The 21,458-nt window shown below is 34.0% G+C and overlaps 1 protein-coding gene across 1 annotated transcript in view; it reads right to left on the bottom strand.

Moving 5' to 3' along the window:
* Positions 1-21,458, bottom strand: part of PLD4 (phospholipase D family member 4) — a 420,480-nt gene that overhangs the window by 301,442 nt on the left and 97,580 nt on the right. The window contains exon 6 of the mRNA XM_044074359.1: positions 17,645-17,772. Within this exon, the coding sequence (XP_043930294.1) occupies positions 17,645-17,772 (128 nt within the window). The remainder of the gene's footprint in view (positions 1-17,644; positions 17,773-21,458) is intronic.

Raw genomic sequence — 21,458 nt, 5'->3', positions numbered from 1 at the left:
TCATCACTAAGGGCTTTTCATCAAGAAAAAAGGAGGTCTTTGTCCCACTGTACTCATCCCTCATTAGACCCATTAAAGAATACAATGCCCAGTTTGGTATGTACCTCACAAGACATCTGCAACAGCTGGAAAGGCCACAGAAATACCTCACTAAAAGAATCACAGGCCTAAAGCAGATGCCCTATACTGACCGTCTAAAACAACTCCAGCTATACTCTGTGGCATATCGTCTACTCAAGGGTGATCTCTGCTTAACATACAAGGCCATGTCAAACCCTGAGCTGTTGGACATGCTCCACTTAAAGAAATCCCAATCCCTCAGAGCCACACGTTCCAGGGATCTAAACCTTGTCATCACAATGAACAAAACTTGCTGGAGGGATAGGTTTCTGACCCAGAGACTCCCCATACTCTGGATAGACTGCCCATACATGTCAAGCAGAGCATCTCTTTGGCGGTCTTCAAAAGGAACCTTGATGATTGGATGGGAGATAGGAAATTCACCCTGGGGATCATGTCAGTAGCCCTGCTAGACAGGGGTCCAGGGAAGTAAATATTGTGGGAAGAAATATCCAGGGAATTGTTATGGCTGTGCTTGTATAGGCCCTAGGACCGATAGTCTAGTACCAACCTTTGACCCTATGAACCTATGAAAAGCCTGTAGAAGACAGAATACAGGGATAAGGCCTTGAGGCGGTCTGCAAAGGACATATTACTTATGCCCTGTATTCATTTAGGGAGGAACCTCTGTGGACATTCCAATTGTTGGATATGCCTGGTTAGGTACATACCAAAGGGGGCATTATTCTCAATGATAGGTCTGATGAATGCCGAATAGGACATAGAACTTTATCAGATCTAATATACCTTTCACAACCACAGTTTAAAAAAAGTCTCAATAGCAGTCATGTGACTTCAACACAGCAATCTAAAAACATTAGATGAAAGTCATAAGACCATATACAGTTTGAAGCAAAGACAAATCCATGCGTATAAGTATGTAAACTATGAAAAGCTCTTAGCAAGCTGGCAATGATTTTAAATAACATTTAATGCCAATGATATCTCTTAAATCTGCTATTTTATATGCAGGCAAGAACCACTGCCAATGCATTTTTTTGGCTTCCAGCAAATTGTCAAAGTCACTGCCTCTAGGGTTTAGATTCACATTATCAATTACAAAAAAATAACAAAAATTTTTGAAATTGTTACAAGTCATGCTATGTTTAATGAAAAAAATATTGCTATCCTTTCTTTCAGCTGAGTAAATGTGTTCGTTATTTCACTGTGACATCTCTGTGTGGTCTTACCCACGTAGAAACTCTAACAGCTAGAACATCTGGCTGCATAAACTACTCCCACAATCTGGCATGAATAACAATTCTTAACTCATTAAACTCTAGTGGCACCTCCGAATGTTTTCTTAGGATCATCCTAATGATACCTCTATGTGTCTGTTAGTACTTGTTCATATTTACAATAGTTAATGTAAAATCATGTTACATACATGAGAGACAACTCAGCTGCAGTGATGTTTGGCTGTTGTGTAGTACAGAGTAAAGATATATGAGATATTGCATATATACTTTGTATTTATAATAAACATAAGGTAAACCAAGATGAAAGTGTAGGCACTATTCAAGAAAATATGAATTTTACCACTCCAGAAAAACATCAGGTGCACATAAGAAGTGTCACTGACAAAGCTCAGTCAGAGATGGTAGTTTAGATGCAAAACAGCCCAATTTCCGTATTCATAAACTCACATGCAGCAGCTGAACATTATTAACAAACAGTTTTTTTTTTTCATTCTACATCCAAAACCTGTTCTAAAGTTAAGAAACCATTGCCAGTCAAGGGAATATTTGATAGTGATTACAGCAACCTGAAATGAATTTCTGTCTGAAATATATGCAGTAAAAGTAATTGCAAATTCACTGGAAGAGATACAGCTGTGATGAATGGATAATATCCAAGATATTAAAATAATTAATAAATAGTTAAAATTCCATGACAGAGTTTACAGAAAATTTGCAAAGAACAGTATGCCTAAATATTTAATAGGACAGAAAAAAATTTAAAACAATTGAGTTAAATTACATGTAGGGACCTAAATAAAACATATCAGTTCCAAACAAAAAGCAACTTTGCTCAATAAAACATGTTAGGAGCAAGTTGAAAAAGAACTGCTAAAATTTGAAGTAGCAAATCAAATTGAAAAAGTGAACCAAGGAGTACATGGGTATAATCTTTCTTCATACTAATCGTTCCTTAGAAACCTAAAGAAGTCAAATTTGTGTTGACATAAGAATGGAAAATGCATATTTTAGATAAATACATATAACCTTATTTTTTATATTTTTACTGTAACAGGGATTGAAAATCTACAAAAATGTTAAATTACTAAAAATGCTTGACTCTAGATAAAAAGAAGTGTTTCAAGGACTAAAATAGTGTGGTTAAACCTTTAACAAAGGAAAATATGAGTGTGGTAAAGATACACTAGAATTTTATATTCTTACTGGAATGACAGCAGACCAAAAGAAGACTGAGAAAATCAACAATGCACCGCCATTGCCCAATAATTTTAACCATAACATTTGATTACAAAACCTAAAAAGCTTTAGAACCAGATCAAGTCAACTCAAATTTTGACCCAAGAACTGAAACACAACTTCCTGATAATAGTCCAGTTTGACAAGACACTATACTAACTTAGAAGCATAAAGATTGCTGAAATCATATAGTTACATATTTCTGCAGACCATTCTATGATATTAGGAAACGTTATTTATAGAGAAGAACTATTGGCACTTTCACAACAGATTAAAAGTTGCTAAAGGATACTTACTGGATAATAATACAAGATCTAATCCACTCCTAAGAACAGAAAGATTGATCTTAAGTTTGCAATCCTAGTATTTTATCATGCTGTATAAAAAAGGAGAAGGAAAATGTAAAATGTTTAATGTACAGAGAATGCAAAGTTGTAGAGGACTGTATTAACATGCATAAAAGTAGAGGAGAAGCAAAGTGGAAGAAGTAAAGATCCAGTCTTCCTTCAAATAAAACTATTTCAAACAGATTTATGGCATCTCACAAATCTGTCAGTCATGTCTCTTAGTCTTACACTGATTACCTTCCTAGGGCAGGAGTATTATAATTGGCATAAGCAGCCCATGCATGACAGCTGGGACCCACTAAGACATCATTATTTCATTCCCTACTTTCCAGTGTGCTAAACCAGCACTGGAAGTGAAGTATGGTTCACTGTAGCATAGAGGAAAAAAGGCATCAAAGATTCCCAATACTGCTTTGTCTGTGGTGATGAGAAGAGTGACCTGGTATTGGCCCCTTGTGATTCTTCTTTGCTGTCAGCATTCCATTCACAAGATATAGGGCTCCCAGAAAGATTGTGAGTACAGATTTGATCAGTAACAATAGCTGAAAACTGAACCCAAGTTGTGAAAATAAGCAGTTACATAAATTGTGTCATGTAAATGTTTTTGTTTGCATGTTCTCTTTCAAACCAGTTTGCTATCACCTTATATTTGTACTTAATGTGTTACCTTCAATGTGTGTAAACTAGAAGTCTTGCCACAATTTACTTTAAATAAAAATATTTATTGCTTGGTAACAAGTTTATTCAAGAAGTAGAAGTACTTATTGATTTGTTTACAGTACATGGTCATCCAGTTCATAAGTTAAAAGCTATTTCTGACAATGTGATTAAACAAAGAGTAATTAAATTTCAACCTATTCTTAAGGCAACGTTCACTTCTGAGAAAACAATAAAAGGTTCTAATGACAAAACAAGTCATGAATATAGTTTTTTTTGTTTCCCTTACCTATTAGTACTGATACTTCTTTAATTCAAAACATTATCTCCAATAATTGGAAAATGATCATGGGAAACCAAGAGCTTTCTAAGATAGTCGGCCCTAGTCCTAATTTTATTTAAAAAAAAAAAACAAAAATTGAAACAAATCCTAGAACATCACACCTTACAGCAAAATAATAATGATAATGTTAAGAAATTAGGGACGTTTGCTTGTCAGAACTGTTCGTATTGCAGGTACATTTTAGCTGTTAATAGCTTTTATTTTAAGCATATACATTATGTTTTGGAAGCAAAAGAAAGAAAGAAATGACTGTCAGAGTGAAGGGTTAGTATATTTGGCTTGTTCAACTTGTGACTTTTTATGTGGGTAAAACCTCAAGAAAATTAAAAAATAGGATTAAGGAACATGTATTTGCTATTAAAAGAAAATATAATACCAATGCCTTAGGTAGGTTTGCATTGATTTGCACAAATTTTAGAAAATTTCAATTTTTAGTAATAGAAAAGGTTGTAGGTTTCAATAAATATTTGGAATATCCAGAGTTGAAATGGTAAGTTTTTTAAGGGCTGATAAAGCCCCAGGAATTAATGACTGCATTTCATTCAAAAGTTTGTTAAATTACATTAGTATTTAATATAATAGTTAACATTCATTTTTTTATGCGTGGGTTTATGTGAATTTATTTTTCTAGTATGTTTTAATTTGGAATGTTTTTTTCTTAATTGGATATTACTCGTGATTCGTAGATTAATTGTGATGTCATGACTTTCACATTTAAATAGTACTAACAGGTTAAAGTTCTTTATTCTGAAGAAGTTCTTGGATGTGATAGGAAAAAAGTGCTCAATAAATATTTTTATTTAAAGTAAATTGTGGCAAGACTTCTAGTTTACTGCAATTCTATACTTTTTTGGAAGTTGACTTATTCATTTTTTGTTTTCTAAGTGAATGTGTTCAAACTGCTACCCACAGAGCGGGCCTTCTTATGCTGTAGACTTGGATTCAAGCTCAGATGATAAGTTCATTCAATTCCCACTTGACTACATGGCTCCAACACACCACATTGCTAAATGTCAAGTAAGAAAACCAGTTAGCTTCAATCAAGATTATCAAGATGGTACACTTGTCATGGCATGAGAATATTTGTGTGATCATTATGGCTATAATGGATCACCAAGAAAAAAAGAAGAAAAAGGGCAGTCAGGCAGGCATACTAGGATGTTGGGCTACTTGTCCTGCAGTAAGAACTTCAAGGAAAAGCATGTAAATCTCCTGTCCCATAAGTCACTATAATAGCCTTTACTTAAATACAGATTCAGTTTTGGAATCTTAAAAGGAGAAGAAAAACAAAATTGGAAAATGGATCCCAGAGTTCTGAGAAAACACAGGAAGTGAGACATAGGTTGCATTGGGGCTATACTCATTTGCAGTGCTAGATTATGGGATCATGGGACTGGAGTTGAAAATTATAAAGGGCATTTTTATTTAGTGTTAAAACAGCACAGGCTTTTAGGTTAAACTTGGTTAGTAACTGGAACTTTTTCAGATGTGGGCCTGGAGCTGTAGCTCTATCAGGTCTCTTGTTACACTGGTCCTGCCCATACGAGGAAAGAAGGGACAGGGAAGGCATGGACTGAGATCACAAAGTCATCTGGTGGATCTGCTGATGAACTGAATGGAAAAAGTAGGACCGAGGAGATGAAAAAGTTATAATATCCAAAATGAGGCATAAGAATAAGGATAACATATTAAACAGAGGTATTGGTGGAAAAATAGAATGGGCTCCTCTAATGGGTCAAATAGAATAAATGAATGGAAATTTTACAAAATTACAGTATACATGGAAAAACTGTTAAGAATGGAGAAGAGACAACTGTAGAGTAATAGCAGCATAAATTTCACAGGCTGTGTAGATTAGTAATATCTTTTCTGATTACTCAGTATGTGCATCTGTATTTACAGGACTTAAAAATGATGTAGAGAAAAGGTATTTTATCAATAAATATATTGCACTGGATATATCTCAAATTGGTGACAGTAGATGGACAGCCACATCAGCTACACGTAACAACATAACAGCTGTTAATAACAAACTTTCCCATCAGCCAAAATTGAAGGTCAGTTCTTGCAATGAATAACCTTTCCTCATGGATTTCATTGTTTCAGTTTTCCCTACTAGAGCACATCTTTGAATACTTTGGACCATTTGAACACCCATCATCTCAACGTCTCATTTATCTTTTCTCCAGCAGTTTCCATTAAATCTTAACAACCTCTCCCCATTGCATCAGCATCACTGTTTCACACTGCAAAAAGTTAATTTCCTCCCCACCATTGCCCAATCCACACTGCTCCTATACACCTTCTCCTACAACCTTCCCTACAAGGAAATTTGCCCCTCACTAAATGCAAGTTGCAAATCAAACATTTCACACATTCTCTCTGCAGCAACACTAATTAATTAATAATACCCTTACTCTTGTCCATCCATGTTAAAAAGTAGTAACTGGAAAAGAGAAGTTTCATTTAATTCTTCACTTCGAGTTGAAATATCTTATGAAAAATATTAGACAAATAGATTATAATACCTTCAGGAAAAGAGCTATCAAATATATAAAATACTCTTATTACTCCACCTGTAATATGGACAAAGGGTAGTATACCTCATCCATCCTCTGCACAAATTGTGCCGGACCCTGCTTACTCTAGTCTGGAAACTTCCACTTCTAAGCTAGAAGCACTCTTCTTTTTCTCAAGAATTTTTTTTCCAAATACATTTGAATGAATTCCATAGTATTTATACATAACATCTTAAATAACTATTTACACTATTTACATTAGCCTGACACTATAACAGATCTTAATGTATACAGTTACTTTATAAGTATATCCAATCCATTATCAGAGTGCCTTATCAATTATAGTATAGTATAGTGTCAATCAATGATAAGACTATTCTCCAAGGGTTGTTAATAAATGGCTTTGGATAAATTCTGAGTTCTTTAATTTTAATTTCCTGTAATGCTATGGTCTTCAGTAGCCTGTAAAAGGCTTCCAAAGTTGGTATTGTGTTTGTATTCCATCTTCCTGTTATACACTTCCTTGAAATTGAAGGTATAGTCCATACTGGGATCCGGACACATGCTTGACTAGCATATGTTCGAATCACAAAACATCAAACACACATACATGAAAGCGCTTAACATCGACAAGTGCTTCCGTGTATGTGTGCCTGCTTCGTAGATCAGGCTACAGTGCGGGCAAGGGAAAATTCCTTTTTCCCCACTGTAGTGCGATCTCGGAGTGAAAATAATAAAGTAAGGGGGGTGTGGGGGGTTCAGGGGGGTGAAGTCCCCCTGCAGAAACGTAGATTTTTTTTTTAACTACACATACACAGAAGCGCTTTTCGATGTAGTGCTTTCGTGTATGTGTGTTCAATGTTTTGTGATTCGGACATATGCTAGTTGAGCATGTGTCCTAGACCCTCCATACTATATACATGTTTGACCTATTCAAATGAGTACCTTTATTCACATTTAATAATAAAAGAGCTTTAGTTAAATAAATTGATTCTTTAAATAAAGCTTGTAATAAGTTATTAATACCATTCCAAAATGGGTTAATTTTAACACAATCAAAGAAAATCTGGTTCCAATCTGCATTGTGTACTTGCTCACATCTCCAATATATTCCTTTTATGGAAGAACTCATTTTACTGATGCTATCTGGGGTTAAGAATGCTCTGTGCAAGCATTTCCAATTAAAAACTTTCCAGTACTGTGCAAAAGATGTATATTTTATTGATAATAAGATATTTGTTTTAATATCTTCAGTTAACTGTATTGAGTGTCCTTTTGTTATATATTTCCAATATGAGGTTTAGGGTGTTGATTTATAGTTTATCAATATTTTGTAAAATGTTGAAATAATGTTTCCCATGTCAAAGTCATTACATGTCATTTCATATATGTATTTCATACATTTAGGTATTTCTTTAAATAAAGAATTGTTAATTATTCTACTTAAATCTTGTGAATATGACAGAATAATCTGTAAAGTTAGCCAGTCCTGTTGTTGAATTTTGTATGTTGTTTTTATTACTTGCATATCTAAAACTTTTAGTTCTTTGATACATTGGAGCCAGCAAACAAATCCTTTCTGTTCCCAGGAATTAATAATCTCTCTATATATTTTATGTGGAAAGTTCTTTGTGACTATAAATGTTGTTAAAAGATGAAACCAGATTTTTAAATCTACATTTGCATTAATAATTTTCCTAAATGAATCAATGTAATAATTAATCATATGAGTTTTAGTGGGTTTAATTATGTTATATTGCATACTAATACATAATATGTGCCATGGCAAATTATTTTTATCTGTTATTTGAAATTTTTTTTTTGTAAATAAAATTCATTTATTGATATTCATCATCATCATCTTTTGGCTATTCCCGTTAGGGGTTGCCTGTTTCCATTTCTTCCTGTCCTCTGCATCCTGCTCTGTCACACCAACCACCTGCATGTCCTCTCTCACCACATCCATAAACTTTATCTTAGGCCTTCCTCATTTCCTGTTACCTGGCAGCTTCATCCTTAGCATCTTTTTCCCAATATACCCAGCATCCCTCCTCAGCACATGTCCAAACCAACGTAATCTTGCCTCTCTGGCTTTGTCTCCAAACCTACCAACCTGGGCTGACCCTCTAATATACTTATTCCTAATCCTGTCCACCCTCGTCACACCCAGTGCAAATCTTAACATCTTTAACTCTGCCACATCCAGCTCAAAGTCCTGCCTTTTTGTTAATGCCACTGTCTTCAACCCATATAACATAGCTGGTCTCACTATCCTCTTGTAGACCTTCCCTTTCACTCTTACAGGTACTCGTCTGTCACAAATCACTCCTGACACTCTTCTCCACCCACTCCATCCTGCCTGTACTCTCTTCTTCACCTCTCTTCCACACTCACCGTTACTCTCAACTATTGACCCCAAGTATTTAAACTCATCCACCTTTGCCACCTCTACTCCTTGCATCCTCACCATTCTTCTATACTCCCTCTCATTTACACACATATATTCTGTCTTAGTCCTGCTGACCTTCACTCCTCTTCTCTCTAGAGCATATCTCCATCTCTCCAGGGTCTCCTCCACCTGTTCCCTACTCTCACTACAGATCATAATGTTATCTGCAAACATCATAGTCCATCCTTGATGTAACCCCACCTCCACCTTAAACGCATCCTTCACTCCCACCGCAGAACTCACCGCTGTCACACTACCCTCGTACATATCCTGTACCACTCTTACACACTTCTCTGACACTCCTGACTTCCTCATACAATACCACAACTCCTCTCCAGGCACCCTGTCATATTACAGTTAGTAATTCTTTCCAATTTGCAAAGTAATTTGGACTTATCCAATCTGAGATTGTTTTAGATATTGATACTTTTATATATGTTTCTATATCAGGAAACTTTAATCCTCCCTGTTTCCATGGTCTAATATGATGTATTAAAGCTATTCTGTTTCTTTTGGGAAACCATAAAAATGTTATTAGGCATGAATGCATTTCTTTAAGTATATTCCTTTCTGGTAACAGTTGTATTGCCAAGTCTATATATAACATCCTGGGCAGTAAAACCATTTTTATTAACTGTAGTCTATCTTCAAATATTAATATTATTTTGTTCCATTTTTCCACAGAGATTTTAATTGCATTGATGATGTTATTGTAGTTTTTTTAGACTAATTCGTTATTATCCTAGCATAACTGAATTCCTAGATATTTAAGGTATATTCTTGTTTCCCTATGATGTGATCCCCCTTAGTCTGCAGTTCCTTTTTTATTTAAAAATAAAGATTTTGATTTTGATTTATTGAAATGGAGTCCTGAAGTCATGTGAAATTTGTCAATTAATATATCTAATTCTTTTAATGTCTCTTTTGTATTAGATAATATTAGTAATATGTCATCTGCAAATAGCATTACTTTAGAATTGTATTGTTCATAAACATCTATTCCTTTGATTTTTATATTGTTATGAATTGAATCAGCCAATATTTCAATAGCCAGAGCAAATAGAATCGGTAACATGGGACATCCATGTTTAGTGCCTTTTGTTATATGTATAGATTCAGAGGTAAAAGGACCTAACTTGACAAACTGTAAATTATTTGTGTGTGTATATATATATATATATATATATATATATATATACATATTTATATTTATATATATATATATATATATATATATATATATATATATATGTATATATATATATGAACATATATAAGGATGCAAGAAATTCAAATAGCATTAGGGTTTTGAATAAATAGTCCCAATTTAGGGAATCAAAGGCCTTCTCTATATCATAGGCAAGTATGAGTGTTTCTTTATTTTCTTTATTATAAGAGAAATTATCCTTTTAATATTGTCATGTGTGTGTCTATCATATATAAATCCAGTTTCATCATTATTTATTGTTTTGGATAGTGGTATTTTCATTCTGTTAGTTAATATTGTCATAAATATCTTATAGTCATTATTTAATAATGATATAGGTCTATATGAGGTACAGAGGTTTGGGGATTTATTTTCCTTTAGGATTGGTGTGATTAAGGAATATCTCCAAGAGGGTGGTATTAAAGCTTGTGACTGAATTTCTAATAGAGTTTTATGGAAGAGGCATAGTATCTTTGAAGGAAAAAGTTTATATATTTCCATAATTATGCCATCTATACCTGGAGCTTTATTATTTTTACCCTCTTTTATTGTATCTATAATTTCTTTGTAGGATATGGGTGCTTGCAGATCTAGTTTTAATTTTTCTGGTATTTTTTTATATTAGAACATTTTTTCATCTAGATTTAATTGATCAATATGTATATTTTCTTTTTGGAAATGTTCCATATAGTGATTTCTATAGGCATCAAGAATGTCACCTATATCTGAGACATTTTTCCCTTTCTTTTCATGGAAGATACTTTTAATGTTATTAGCTTTTGATTGTATTTTGATTCTTGTGGATAAATTATGTAGATATTTGGGAGAAGTGGCCAAGGTATTCATTTTTAGTTTTTCTAAAGCTAAACTAGTTTTATGTGTTAGAATTTCATTGTATTTATTGTTTAATACTTCTACTTTCTTTTTCATTTCCAAATGATTTAGATTTTTTTCAGCTTTTACTGACAAAAGTTTGGATTGTAGATCTAATAATTCAGAATCCCATTCTCTGATTTTGTTTTTATACCAAGTTAGGGTTTTACCATATATGTAAGCTTTTAATGAGTCCCATATCATTATTTTATTTATTTCTCTGGTCTAATTAATATCTAAGAACTGTAATTCAGATAATAACCAGGGTTTGAACTCTTTAATGTTGGTTATATATACTTGAATTCTAGGTCTATATTAGAACATTAAAGTTTTAAAAGATCAAATGTTCTAATATCAACCCCAAAACAGCGAACGCTGAAAATAGCAAAGCTGCAGAACACCAAATTTTTTCCTAGGGGAAAGAATTCGGTTGGCCGTTTCTGTGGCTTCGCTATTTTCAGCACTGTGGTGGAAAGTTATGGGTCAGGTTCAGGCAAGTGTGTGATTGTGCGGATGTTAGGGTTAGGGTACGGATTAGGTGAGTTAGGGTTAGGGCGTGGGTCAGGTGAGTGAGTGATAGTGATGGACCTTAGGGTTAGTGTAAGCTTACAAAGGTGAACGCTAATTCATCGACCTCTTTTAAGCAAAAGCTTAAAATCTTGAACACCTGGAACAGCAAATTTTTTCCCTGGGAAAAAATTTGCTGTTCTGAAAAACACACACACAACACAAGCACACCAAAAAAGCACCAATCCACACATATACACTTAAAATCCTACATCTACCCCACACTAAACTGTACATACACTACTATCTATCCACTTACCTTAACCCAAACCCTAACCCTAAGGTCCATCACTATCGCACACTCACATGACCCGCGCCCTAACCCTAACTCACCTACACCGCCCTAACCCTAATGTCTATCACTATCTCACACTCATCTCACCCGTGCCCTAACCCTATCTCACCTAACCTGCACCCTAACCCTAACCTCTGCACAATTGCACACTTACCTGTAACAGTTTTTGATAATTTGCAGCAATAATACAGTTTATTAGACATCTATATCTGGAGTGAGACTGCAGTGCAGAAAGGTGAGCAGTGCCATAAATTCTCCATATATAAAACCTCAGTAAAAGATTATAGCACACAGTTATTTAACATATTCACCCTTATTGCTGAAGTATTTCAAAACTGATTACTTAGTATAAACAGATGGTAATAATATTTATACTTAATGTTTATAATACAATGTATTTTACTGGATATATTAGAAGTTATATTTCATTGTCTACCAGCATTTAAGTAATCACTTTTTTGCTAACTTACTTAAAGCATCAAGTTTTTTATGTGAACATTGATGAAAGTTAGTGCATTTTAATTATCAGTGTATCCCTCTTTCCCCCATTTCCTACACATAAGGATTTTCATATCTGTCATTTCTTATTATAAAATGAGTAAACTTATAGGTTAAAAACAACAAATTCACTTATTGTGATTAATGATTACAAGTTCCCTTTCCATATTCATAAATTGCCATTTTATGGCATATACTGATAGTTTTTAGATTTACATGGCAACATTCTATTTTGTATAATCAGCAAAGGTTAAACAGTGATTATTGTCAATTTAATGCTATTTGTTCAGAATGTGATTTTTACATTCTGTGACATTCCTAGTTCAGGCTTCTATTGTTTCCCTTTAACAACTTTGTCAGTTTGATGTCATGTATAAAACATTAGTTACCTTGGTAACAGCTTAAGTATTATGTATGATCAAGATGGGTTACAAAACCACAATTCAAGTTAAAGCAATTATATGACTTGTTATGCATATTTACTTATATGAGAAAATCATCATGATTCCCCTTGATGTTAAATGCAGTGTATGTAATTTATGACAAGTTAAAACAGTAGTGTTATTATACACAAGCCCATGTTATTAAACTGAGTGTCTATTGTCAATTTAATACTATTTGTTCAGAATATGATTGTCACATTCTGTGACATTTCAGGTTCAGGATTCTATTGTTTCTCTTGAACAGCTTTGTCAGGTTGATGTCATGTATAAACATTAGTTACCTTGGTAACCACTTAAGTATTATATATGGTCAAGATGGGTTACAAAAACTACAATTCAAGTTAAAGGAATTACATGACTTGTTATGCATATTTACTTATATAAGAAAATCATCATGCTTCCTCTTGATGTTAAATGTAGTGTATGCAATTTATGAAAAATGTATTTTATGTGTGCATTGCTTCTTTTCTGTGCTGGATCCAAAGTCTTCTTAAGACACAAAGTCTTGCTGGCTGTTTATTGCTGAATCAGAGACACAGAACTTTGCATGACTCCATCTGTAGTCTGTTTAAAGCACCAAGCCTTTCAAATTGCACACTGACAAAGAAATGTATTTTGCAGCTATAAGCACAGTTACAGATAACTTATTTTATAATAAACTACATGTACTCTTTCTGTCAGATTGTAGCATATATTTACAAAGTTTTCCTTCATTACAGATATGAATGATGACTTCTACAAAATACTTCTCTCTGTCCCTCTCTCACATAACTGAATTACTTGTAGCATATATACAATGCTAGTCACGCACACAGATTTTGTTATTTCCTCTTGGTATCTTTTTTCGCCTTCTGTTGGAAGTCACATAATGTCTGTTTTTGGACTTTTCTATTGTCCTTTTGTAATTTACTTATCAGCAGTTCTGCTGATGTGAAAATGCACAAATGCACGCAATCAGAGTAACAGAAGTATGAATGGAAACATCTGTTCCTATTGAAAAAATATCACGTATTGCTGAGTTTAGATATTTGTTCTGCAAACATGAGAAAATCATGTAATACTTGCTTTTCAATATTGCTTTGTTAGGCTTTTTCTGATGCTGTGAAGAGAAGTCTGTCTGTTATACATATAGTATGAATGCCCATTTTACATTGCTAAACTCTATACATATATTCAAGCAAACATTTTATTCTATGCTTTATCTTTTAGCATATTTACAACAGAATTAATTTTAGCCTTATATTCATAATCTCTAACAATTTATAACAAGTTAAGAAAGTAGTGTTACTATACACAAGCCCATGTTATTAAATCTTGTCTTTAATACCTAAAGTCAGCAGACAACTTCATTGTATATGACGATTGTATACTTTATGTCTAGATTTACTAAAATCATACATTACATAACTATTGTGTGTTTTTTTTTTTTTTTTTTGGCTGTTGCTTAGTTACTTGAGAGACCACTAGCTGTAATGTCTATTCTTATTATTAGCTCCTTCCAAGTATGTTTATATAGTCCATAGACTTTAAATTATGAGACCCTTCTAGTTTCTTATTTGTTATATTTCCATCCTTACATACATATATATCAGTACTTCAAGCATGGGCAACAATATCCATTCAGTTTTGTCAGAATACCATTCACTAGTTCATGTGGTGTGTTTTCAGGCTGTTCTTAAAATATCCAAACCAGTATTTGTCCTCTTCCATTTTACCAGTCTGTTCCATGCAGTGGCCACTCTGCCAGTGAACCACTCAACACACCTTCCATGCCCACAGATATTTCCATGAAGGAAATCTGATGACTGTCTAGCACTTCTCAGCAACTCCAAACACCCCTAGAATCAGCTATCCTCATATGCCCAACACGTCCCTCCCAGACCACTATAAAGGGTTCTGCAAAAGACCAAGTGCTCTTAGTCTTTCACAGTAACTCAGACTTCCACTCTTATGTAAGTCCTTAATGTGTTTGGGTCAAAATACATTTTTTAAAATTGTGCTTTTTTTTTAATATTTTTTATTAAGTATTAACTTAATTAGCTAAACAAAGTGTTGGGAGACCATCAATATGTGTACATGTGGTTTAAAACAGCCTACATATATATATATATATATATATATATATATATATATATATATATATATATACTGTAAACCAAAATCATTGCCGAGAATCATCTCAGAGGCTCCTTAGAGCCGTTAAGCATTATCATCCCTCTGTCTCCATTACCATAGCAACCTGGGAGCATCTGTTTCTGTTTGTGTGTCTGTTTGCTGCATACCAGAGGCTCGCGATGCACCTGAAGCAAAGCTTCACTTCACTGCAACTTCAAGCCTAAATTCCCTCCCTTTCAGTGAGGCAACAGCCAGGAAAAGAACAGAGAGCAAACAGATAAAAAAAAACTCCCAACAAGCCGCTAACACAAGAGATAACACATTCTTCAATCCTTCAAACCTCTCACTCAGCAGATGTATAAATAAATTATTCTCTGCCAAAATATCCCAAATCACAGTTTTATCCACCCCCTTCCCTGGATCCAGGCTAAAACACCAAATGTCTCTTCCTAATGCAAAAGCATCAGTAAACCTCAATCACAAGCTGCAACCCACAGCTTTCCTGAGATGAAAACTGCAACATACAACAGCTGCCAGACACAGCTGCATCCACGCACACCATATCAGGATTGATCAAACAGCACTCATAGATGTGATACCTGCCACAATTGATATTAACTATCTTTAGACAGAATAATGATGACATTTGTACTAAGAGCTTGCTACTATTATTTAACCAGGATATACATGACATTTCTAAATCATACTTTAAATGAAGAAGGCATTAGTCTCCATGACAGCATTTTTTTTTCAAAACACCCTACTGTTACTGCTATTATATATGATGTTAATTTGTTACATTTGTCTGAACTCTGATGAATGGTACCTTGTTGAATTAGTTAATTAATTACTTAAATTATTATAAGTAAAAACAATGAAAAATGGACAAGATAAGTATTCACTGAGTTCAAGTATGGGAATAGAAAATCTGTGTTTATATTATATGTTGCTTTGTTTGGCTTATATATAATGTAAATAGTAACCCATTTTGACCTACTTTTGTTTGTGAAGAATTACTGGACTCTTTGAACATTCTGAATAAATCATTACTGTTTCTCAGTTGTTTAAGAAACCCTTCTTTTTAAATAAAAACAGATGACAAATGATGTACCATATCAGTTGATAGTTTGAGAGATGTAGTTGTAAGAGTTATTTTTTTTTTGGGACAGCTATCATCTATGTGCCCTTTCAATTTCAAATGAAAGTCCTTCTTTCAAGTCTAAAAATTCAGGAATCCAGGTTATTAAGAATGGAATAATGTATTTTCCTTCAGTGTTTTCAGGCAGACCAAGGTAGTTTCTCCTTTCCCTGTTTTCTAAGTCATCTATTTTGTTAAGCAGCCATGTATTCTGTTTAAGCAGAAATTCTTTTTGGAATTCTTCCTCTTTGAGTCTCCCTTCAATGTCATTTAGAGAAGTCTCTATAGTTGTTATTTTTGTATGGTGTTGCTGTAATAGTTCCTTAAGAGTATCAGTCTGTTTTTGAAAATTTAATTTGGGGTTTTCTAAGTCATTTTTAAAGCCATCCATCTTCAAAGATAGTTCCTGTAAGGTAGATGTCATCAATTGCAGTTCTTTTTTCAAAGGAACATCTGGATAAGAATTCCTTGAGTTGTTCATATTCAGTGACAATATATCTCCAAGTTACTTGACAGGAATTTTTTTTGTATATCTCCACCCAAATTGATATTTATGTAGTTTAGTAGTTTATCTATATATTTCTGACATTTTAAACTTGAAAACAATAAAATTTTCCTATATTATTATACTAGTTTATGGAGCTCTTGAAATTCACTGCTCTCGGATGGCCATCTAGGCTCCACCCCCTAGAAGCCCTCTTCTAGTGTGCATTTGTATACACTCTGGGAAACCATTCTCTTGCTATAACCAAATCCTGCTGCCCACTGACTCTCCTTCCTCCATTCTCTATATCATACTACATACTTTCTTCATAGCTATCTATTTATTTATTTAGCTAGTTGACATGTGTTTACCAAGAAAGCCTGAATGGGCCAGAATTATCCATTTTCAGCTAAAGCCTGGGTAGAAAACCTCCAAATGCATGCAGTTCAACACAATTCAGTACAATATATATGCAATAAACATCGTTAAATCACAAAGGAATCACAAATCAAAATCCTTTGAATACAATGTATAATGTGATAAAAATACAGATTTAAAACAATGAAAAATACAGATTTGTCAGGAAACAACATAAAGTAAAACATGACTTTCTGGGACCAATGTAAAATAATAGATGTGAAAAAGTTGAGGGCAGTGGGTGTGTGATCATGCATGGAAGAGGAAAAAGTAGCTCAGAATTAAGACAAGATATTAGGGCAGTCATATGTTATAGGAATTCTGTGAACCAGAATATAGTGTACCACCACTTTATTATTTCTATTTCAGAGCACAGAACTCTATTTCATGAGATAATACCACATGTAATCAACTTTATGCAAACAGACTTCTTTATTATATTGTACTGTTAAGGTCTGCATTGCGTCTGTATCTGTGTATAATGTGTTATTCTCATGCAATTATCTGTTGATTTCTATTTAAGATAAGCTCCCAGTTCATTGCTAAAATGTATCCTAGGACCATCCCACCCATCCAGTTAACAAATTGAAAAAATAAACAAATACATAAATAAATAAATAAATAAATAGCATGTTTTGATGCATCCCACACTGCACACAGATTTGTTTATTTATCTACATATACTAGTTATATTTCAAATACTCTTAACTTTAAAAAAAAAGAAAAAGAATTCTTACCTGAGTCAGTGACCTCCAGTCCATGTTCGCACTACCAATATAAATATGCTTCATATCCACAATCCAAAATTTAGTATGTAGTACACCACCTGTCAGATTTTGTAAGGAAACATTTTGAATATGAGCTCCTGTAACAAAATAAATATGGGTAGTTGACAAAAATGATATGTTTCAACGTCTAGCCAAAGACAGATGACACTGCTGAGAAAGAGGGAGAAAGATTTAGCTTACTAGTTTGCGCACTCTATAATGGCCTGGTTTGTATTTTTTATTACTTGTTTAGCATACCACCACAACAAACAAATGATGAATAATTTGCAACTTTGCATAAAGCCTGAGCAAAACAATAAACTTTATTTTACAAGATCTTACCTTTCCTAAACATTCTAATTCCAATTACCAAGTTATAATAGAACAAATGTCAGAGCAGAAGTTTATACTAGATTAAAACTGGATATTTCTCTTGGTTCCATGGCACAGGGGATGGAATCCTGACTATGTCCCAGGTAACCAGGATTCAGCTAGTGGACCCAGCAGTAAAGTAACCATGCAGAGAGTAGAGGAATGAAGGAACATGACCCACCCAGGGAGGGATGCATGCACTCAGGGGCAGACCAGTAGAGAGCAGAAAAACTACCTCTTGTGTTTCAAAGGGAGGGGCAGGGGTGCAGGAATCACCTATTGTGGAAGTCAAGGGATCCCCTTTTCTACCCACATAGCATGTCCCCACCAAGTTTATGCAGGGGATAAGGCAACAAAAGCAAAATCAAACCACCCCGATGGCTGTCTGAATGATGACCCTTCCCTAACAACCTTCATTCTGGTGGTGAAGGAATGAATGAGCTAATTGACCAGGAAATGGTTAATAATAAATAGACAGCAGAAGCAAAGAAAGATAAAAAAGAACATCTGTTTCCATTTCTGAAAACAATATATACCTTTACTTAATAAAGTCATGAATGAAACATTGATAAAAAATATTCGGTATCCCAGAAAGAAGGTAGGCATCTGTGACATGAATAAATTAGGTAAGGCTATTCTCTTATTTATTCATTTATTGTAGGGGACTTTACCGTAATGCATTTCCCAATGTGAGCACTGCACCCTTTCAGTCCTCCTACTTACATATTAATTTCCATTCTAAATACTAATTGTATTAGCATTCCTGTTGTCTTCATATTTATCTGAACTAACTCCAGATAAACAACATGGGTACATACAGCACAGTTGTGTGCCTTTAAAAATCAAAGGACCATAAGTATGATCCTCAAAATAGTAGAACTAAAAATATGAATGTGGGAAATACATCCTAAGTCTGAGGTTGAGCTATCTCTGAATATTCCTCCTATTGCAAAATACATCAGTCTCAGTATTTGTATATACAGATAGATAGATAGATAGATAGATAGATAGATAGATAGATAGATAGATAGATATAAAGACAGATATAGTTGTAACTCTTCTAAACAAAACACCCAAAGCTGTCAGCAAGAACATCAACCGCATATGGTCAAAAATGTGGAAGTTGACAGAAACATTAAAGTAATGCCCAGTGGTAACAGAAAGAGACTACTGCCCAATGTGTCATAAATATACCATCATATACTTAGGTTGTTGCTAGTATTGTATTATTATCTGATGCATATCTTCCTGAGTTATGGCTTATAAAACCAAATAATTCATAAACTCAAGCTATTAATTCCATTGAAGCCATACCTGAAGCTACCAGTAGTTGTGTCTTAGAGTGAACATGCAGACACATTGGTCCTAAGCACTGAAATAACACTCATTTCTCTTTTGAAATGCTTTAGAAGCAAGTTTCAAGCAAGGCTTTGGCATATGCATGGTTACATTTTTCCTTTTTAGTCCATAACAGTTTGCTTTAGTTATTTGCCATCATGTCCATCTCTGGCCATTTTGTAGGAACATGTTCACACCCATAAGAAAATTCATACAGAGATGCTCATGTGAAATCATTGTGATCTATCATATGATGCAGTGCATTGAACCTACCCTCATTATGTCTTAGGAAAATAATCCAGAACTGGGTAACACTGCCTAATTAGTGATCTACAAAGAAATAGTAAAACACATTTATTTCATTTGCCATTCCATACCATACCATATGGATATTGTTCTACTTACTAGTTTAACACTAGCATAGGGTCAGAGGTTAATACTAGGCTAACTGCCCTTCTTGACCATTTTTAAGCCTAGCCAATTATTCCATTTGAGAATCAAACCATGCACCTTCCATCTGCAAGGTACACACCTTTACCATTATACCAACCCCCAACTCTACAAAAATCATGTTGCTTTTGCTCTTTTTTTTTTTTTTTTTGGAAAAGAGGGATGCAATGATTTGTATTAAATGTCATGTTGCCATAGTGGTATTTCATTCATATTTCTGTAAATAGTCACAGAAAAATTAGATGATAAATAGACAGACAGATAAAAAAAATATTCTCAGTGCACAGATTCTTACTCCTGCACCAACTTCAAAATCCAATAAACTGCTGCGATCTTGGAAAGTCATTTAGCAGGGAAAACATTAAATGCAGAAAAAGACAAAAACAGAAATTCATAAATATTAAACCAAAAACAAACACCTCAACTTAAATACATAACTAGGTTTGCATGAACAATAGAACAAAACATGTTTCAGGACTATGATGCACATAAACACAATTTAAAGTAATAGACGCACTAAAAACTCAAATTTAACTACATTATCTCATCAGAAACAGTGAAAGGCATCCAACAGGATAAAATATCCTCCTGATAAAATTGAAAGCATAAACCCACAAACAGGAAATGATCCAGAGCAGAAAGAGACAGGAAGTGAACTACATGAAGCAAAAACTGTCCTCAACACAACAGAAAAAAGCCACACTAACCTAGGAGTTAAATTACAAACCCACATACATACACTTACACACAGTGGAAAGAGGTACATTTGAAGATATGTGTCTGGCAGTTGGCTTAGAGGATTAAGGAGCTGTTAATGAGCTGCTTCCTGTGGTTCAGTGGTGCAAGGTTTGATACCCTCAGCCTCCACTGCCTAACTATGTGACATTGAGCAGATTACTTAACCAGACACTACTCCTGGGCTGAGTCTGAAGAAGGTTCATGAAGATCAGTTCTCTACCCTGGAAAACAAATACAAATATAAATATAAAGATACAGTACACAAAAGTAAAGCACTGCTTCAATACAAATTCATATTAAAATGGCAATAAAACACATAGAAAAATGCAACAAGAACCATCAGCTAACTAGCCTAAGGAAATGCTAGTGATAGGGGAGCACCACTTTCTCTCTCTCTTGATATATATATATATATATATATATATATATATATATATATATATGTGTGTGTGTGTGTGTGCTTGTTTCAATTGTGAATATGTTCAGGATGCAATAAACATATAGCTAAACCTACTTAAAATGACTGGGGGCCATTACTGCTTGCATATTTGTGTCTTTCAGTTGTTGGGAGTTGCAATTAGAATCATTGGTCCTGAGAACACTTCTGATGCTGTGTTACCTGAAAAAAGTTTATGTGTTTATAAAGGACTGTGCTACTGATAAATAAGTTTCCTCACTGACTCATTCACCTGCAGAACTCATTTGATGTGTTATGTAGTGTTAACACCATCTTATAATCTGGAATATGCAACAGCACAAAAAGGTTTAACAGAAGTGTCCCTTAAACATCTATCCAAAAAAATTACACTAAAATTCTACACAGTTAAAAAGTTCTAACCCTGCATAGCAATCAGTTAATTAAATTGGGTGGAGGAACTATTTTACA

Source organism: Protopterus annectens, chromosome 6.part0 (genome assembly GCF_019279795.1).
Source record: "Protopterus annectens isolate FY-2018-M chromosome 6.part0, PAN1.0, whole genome shotgun sequence".
NCBI lineage: Eukaryota > Metazoa > Chordata > Ceratodontiformes > Protopteridae > Protopterus > Protopterus annectens.
This window is presented reverse-complemented; position numbering and strand designations above follow the sequence as displayed.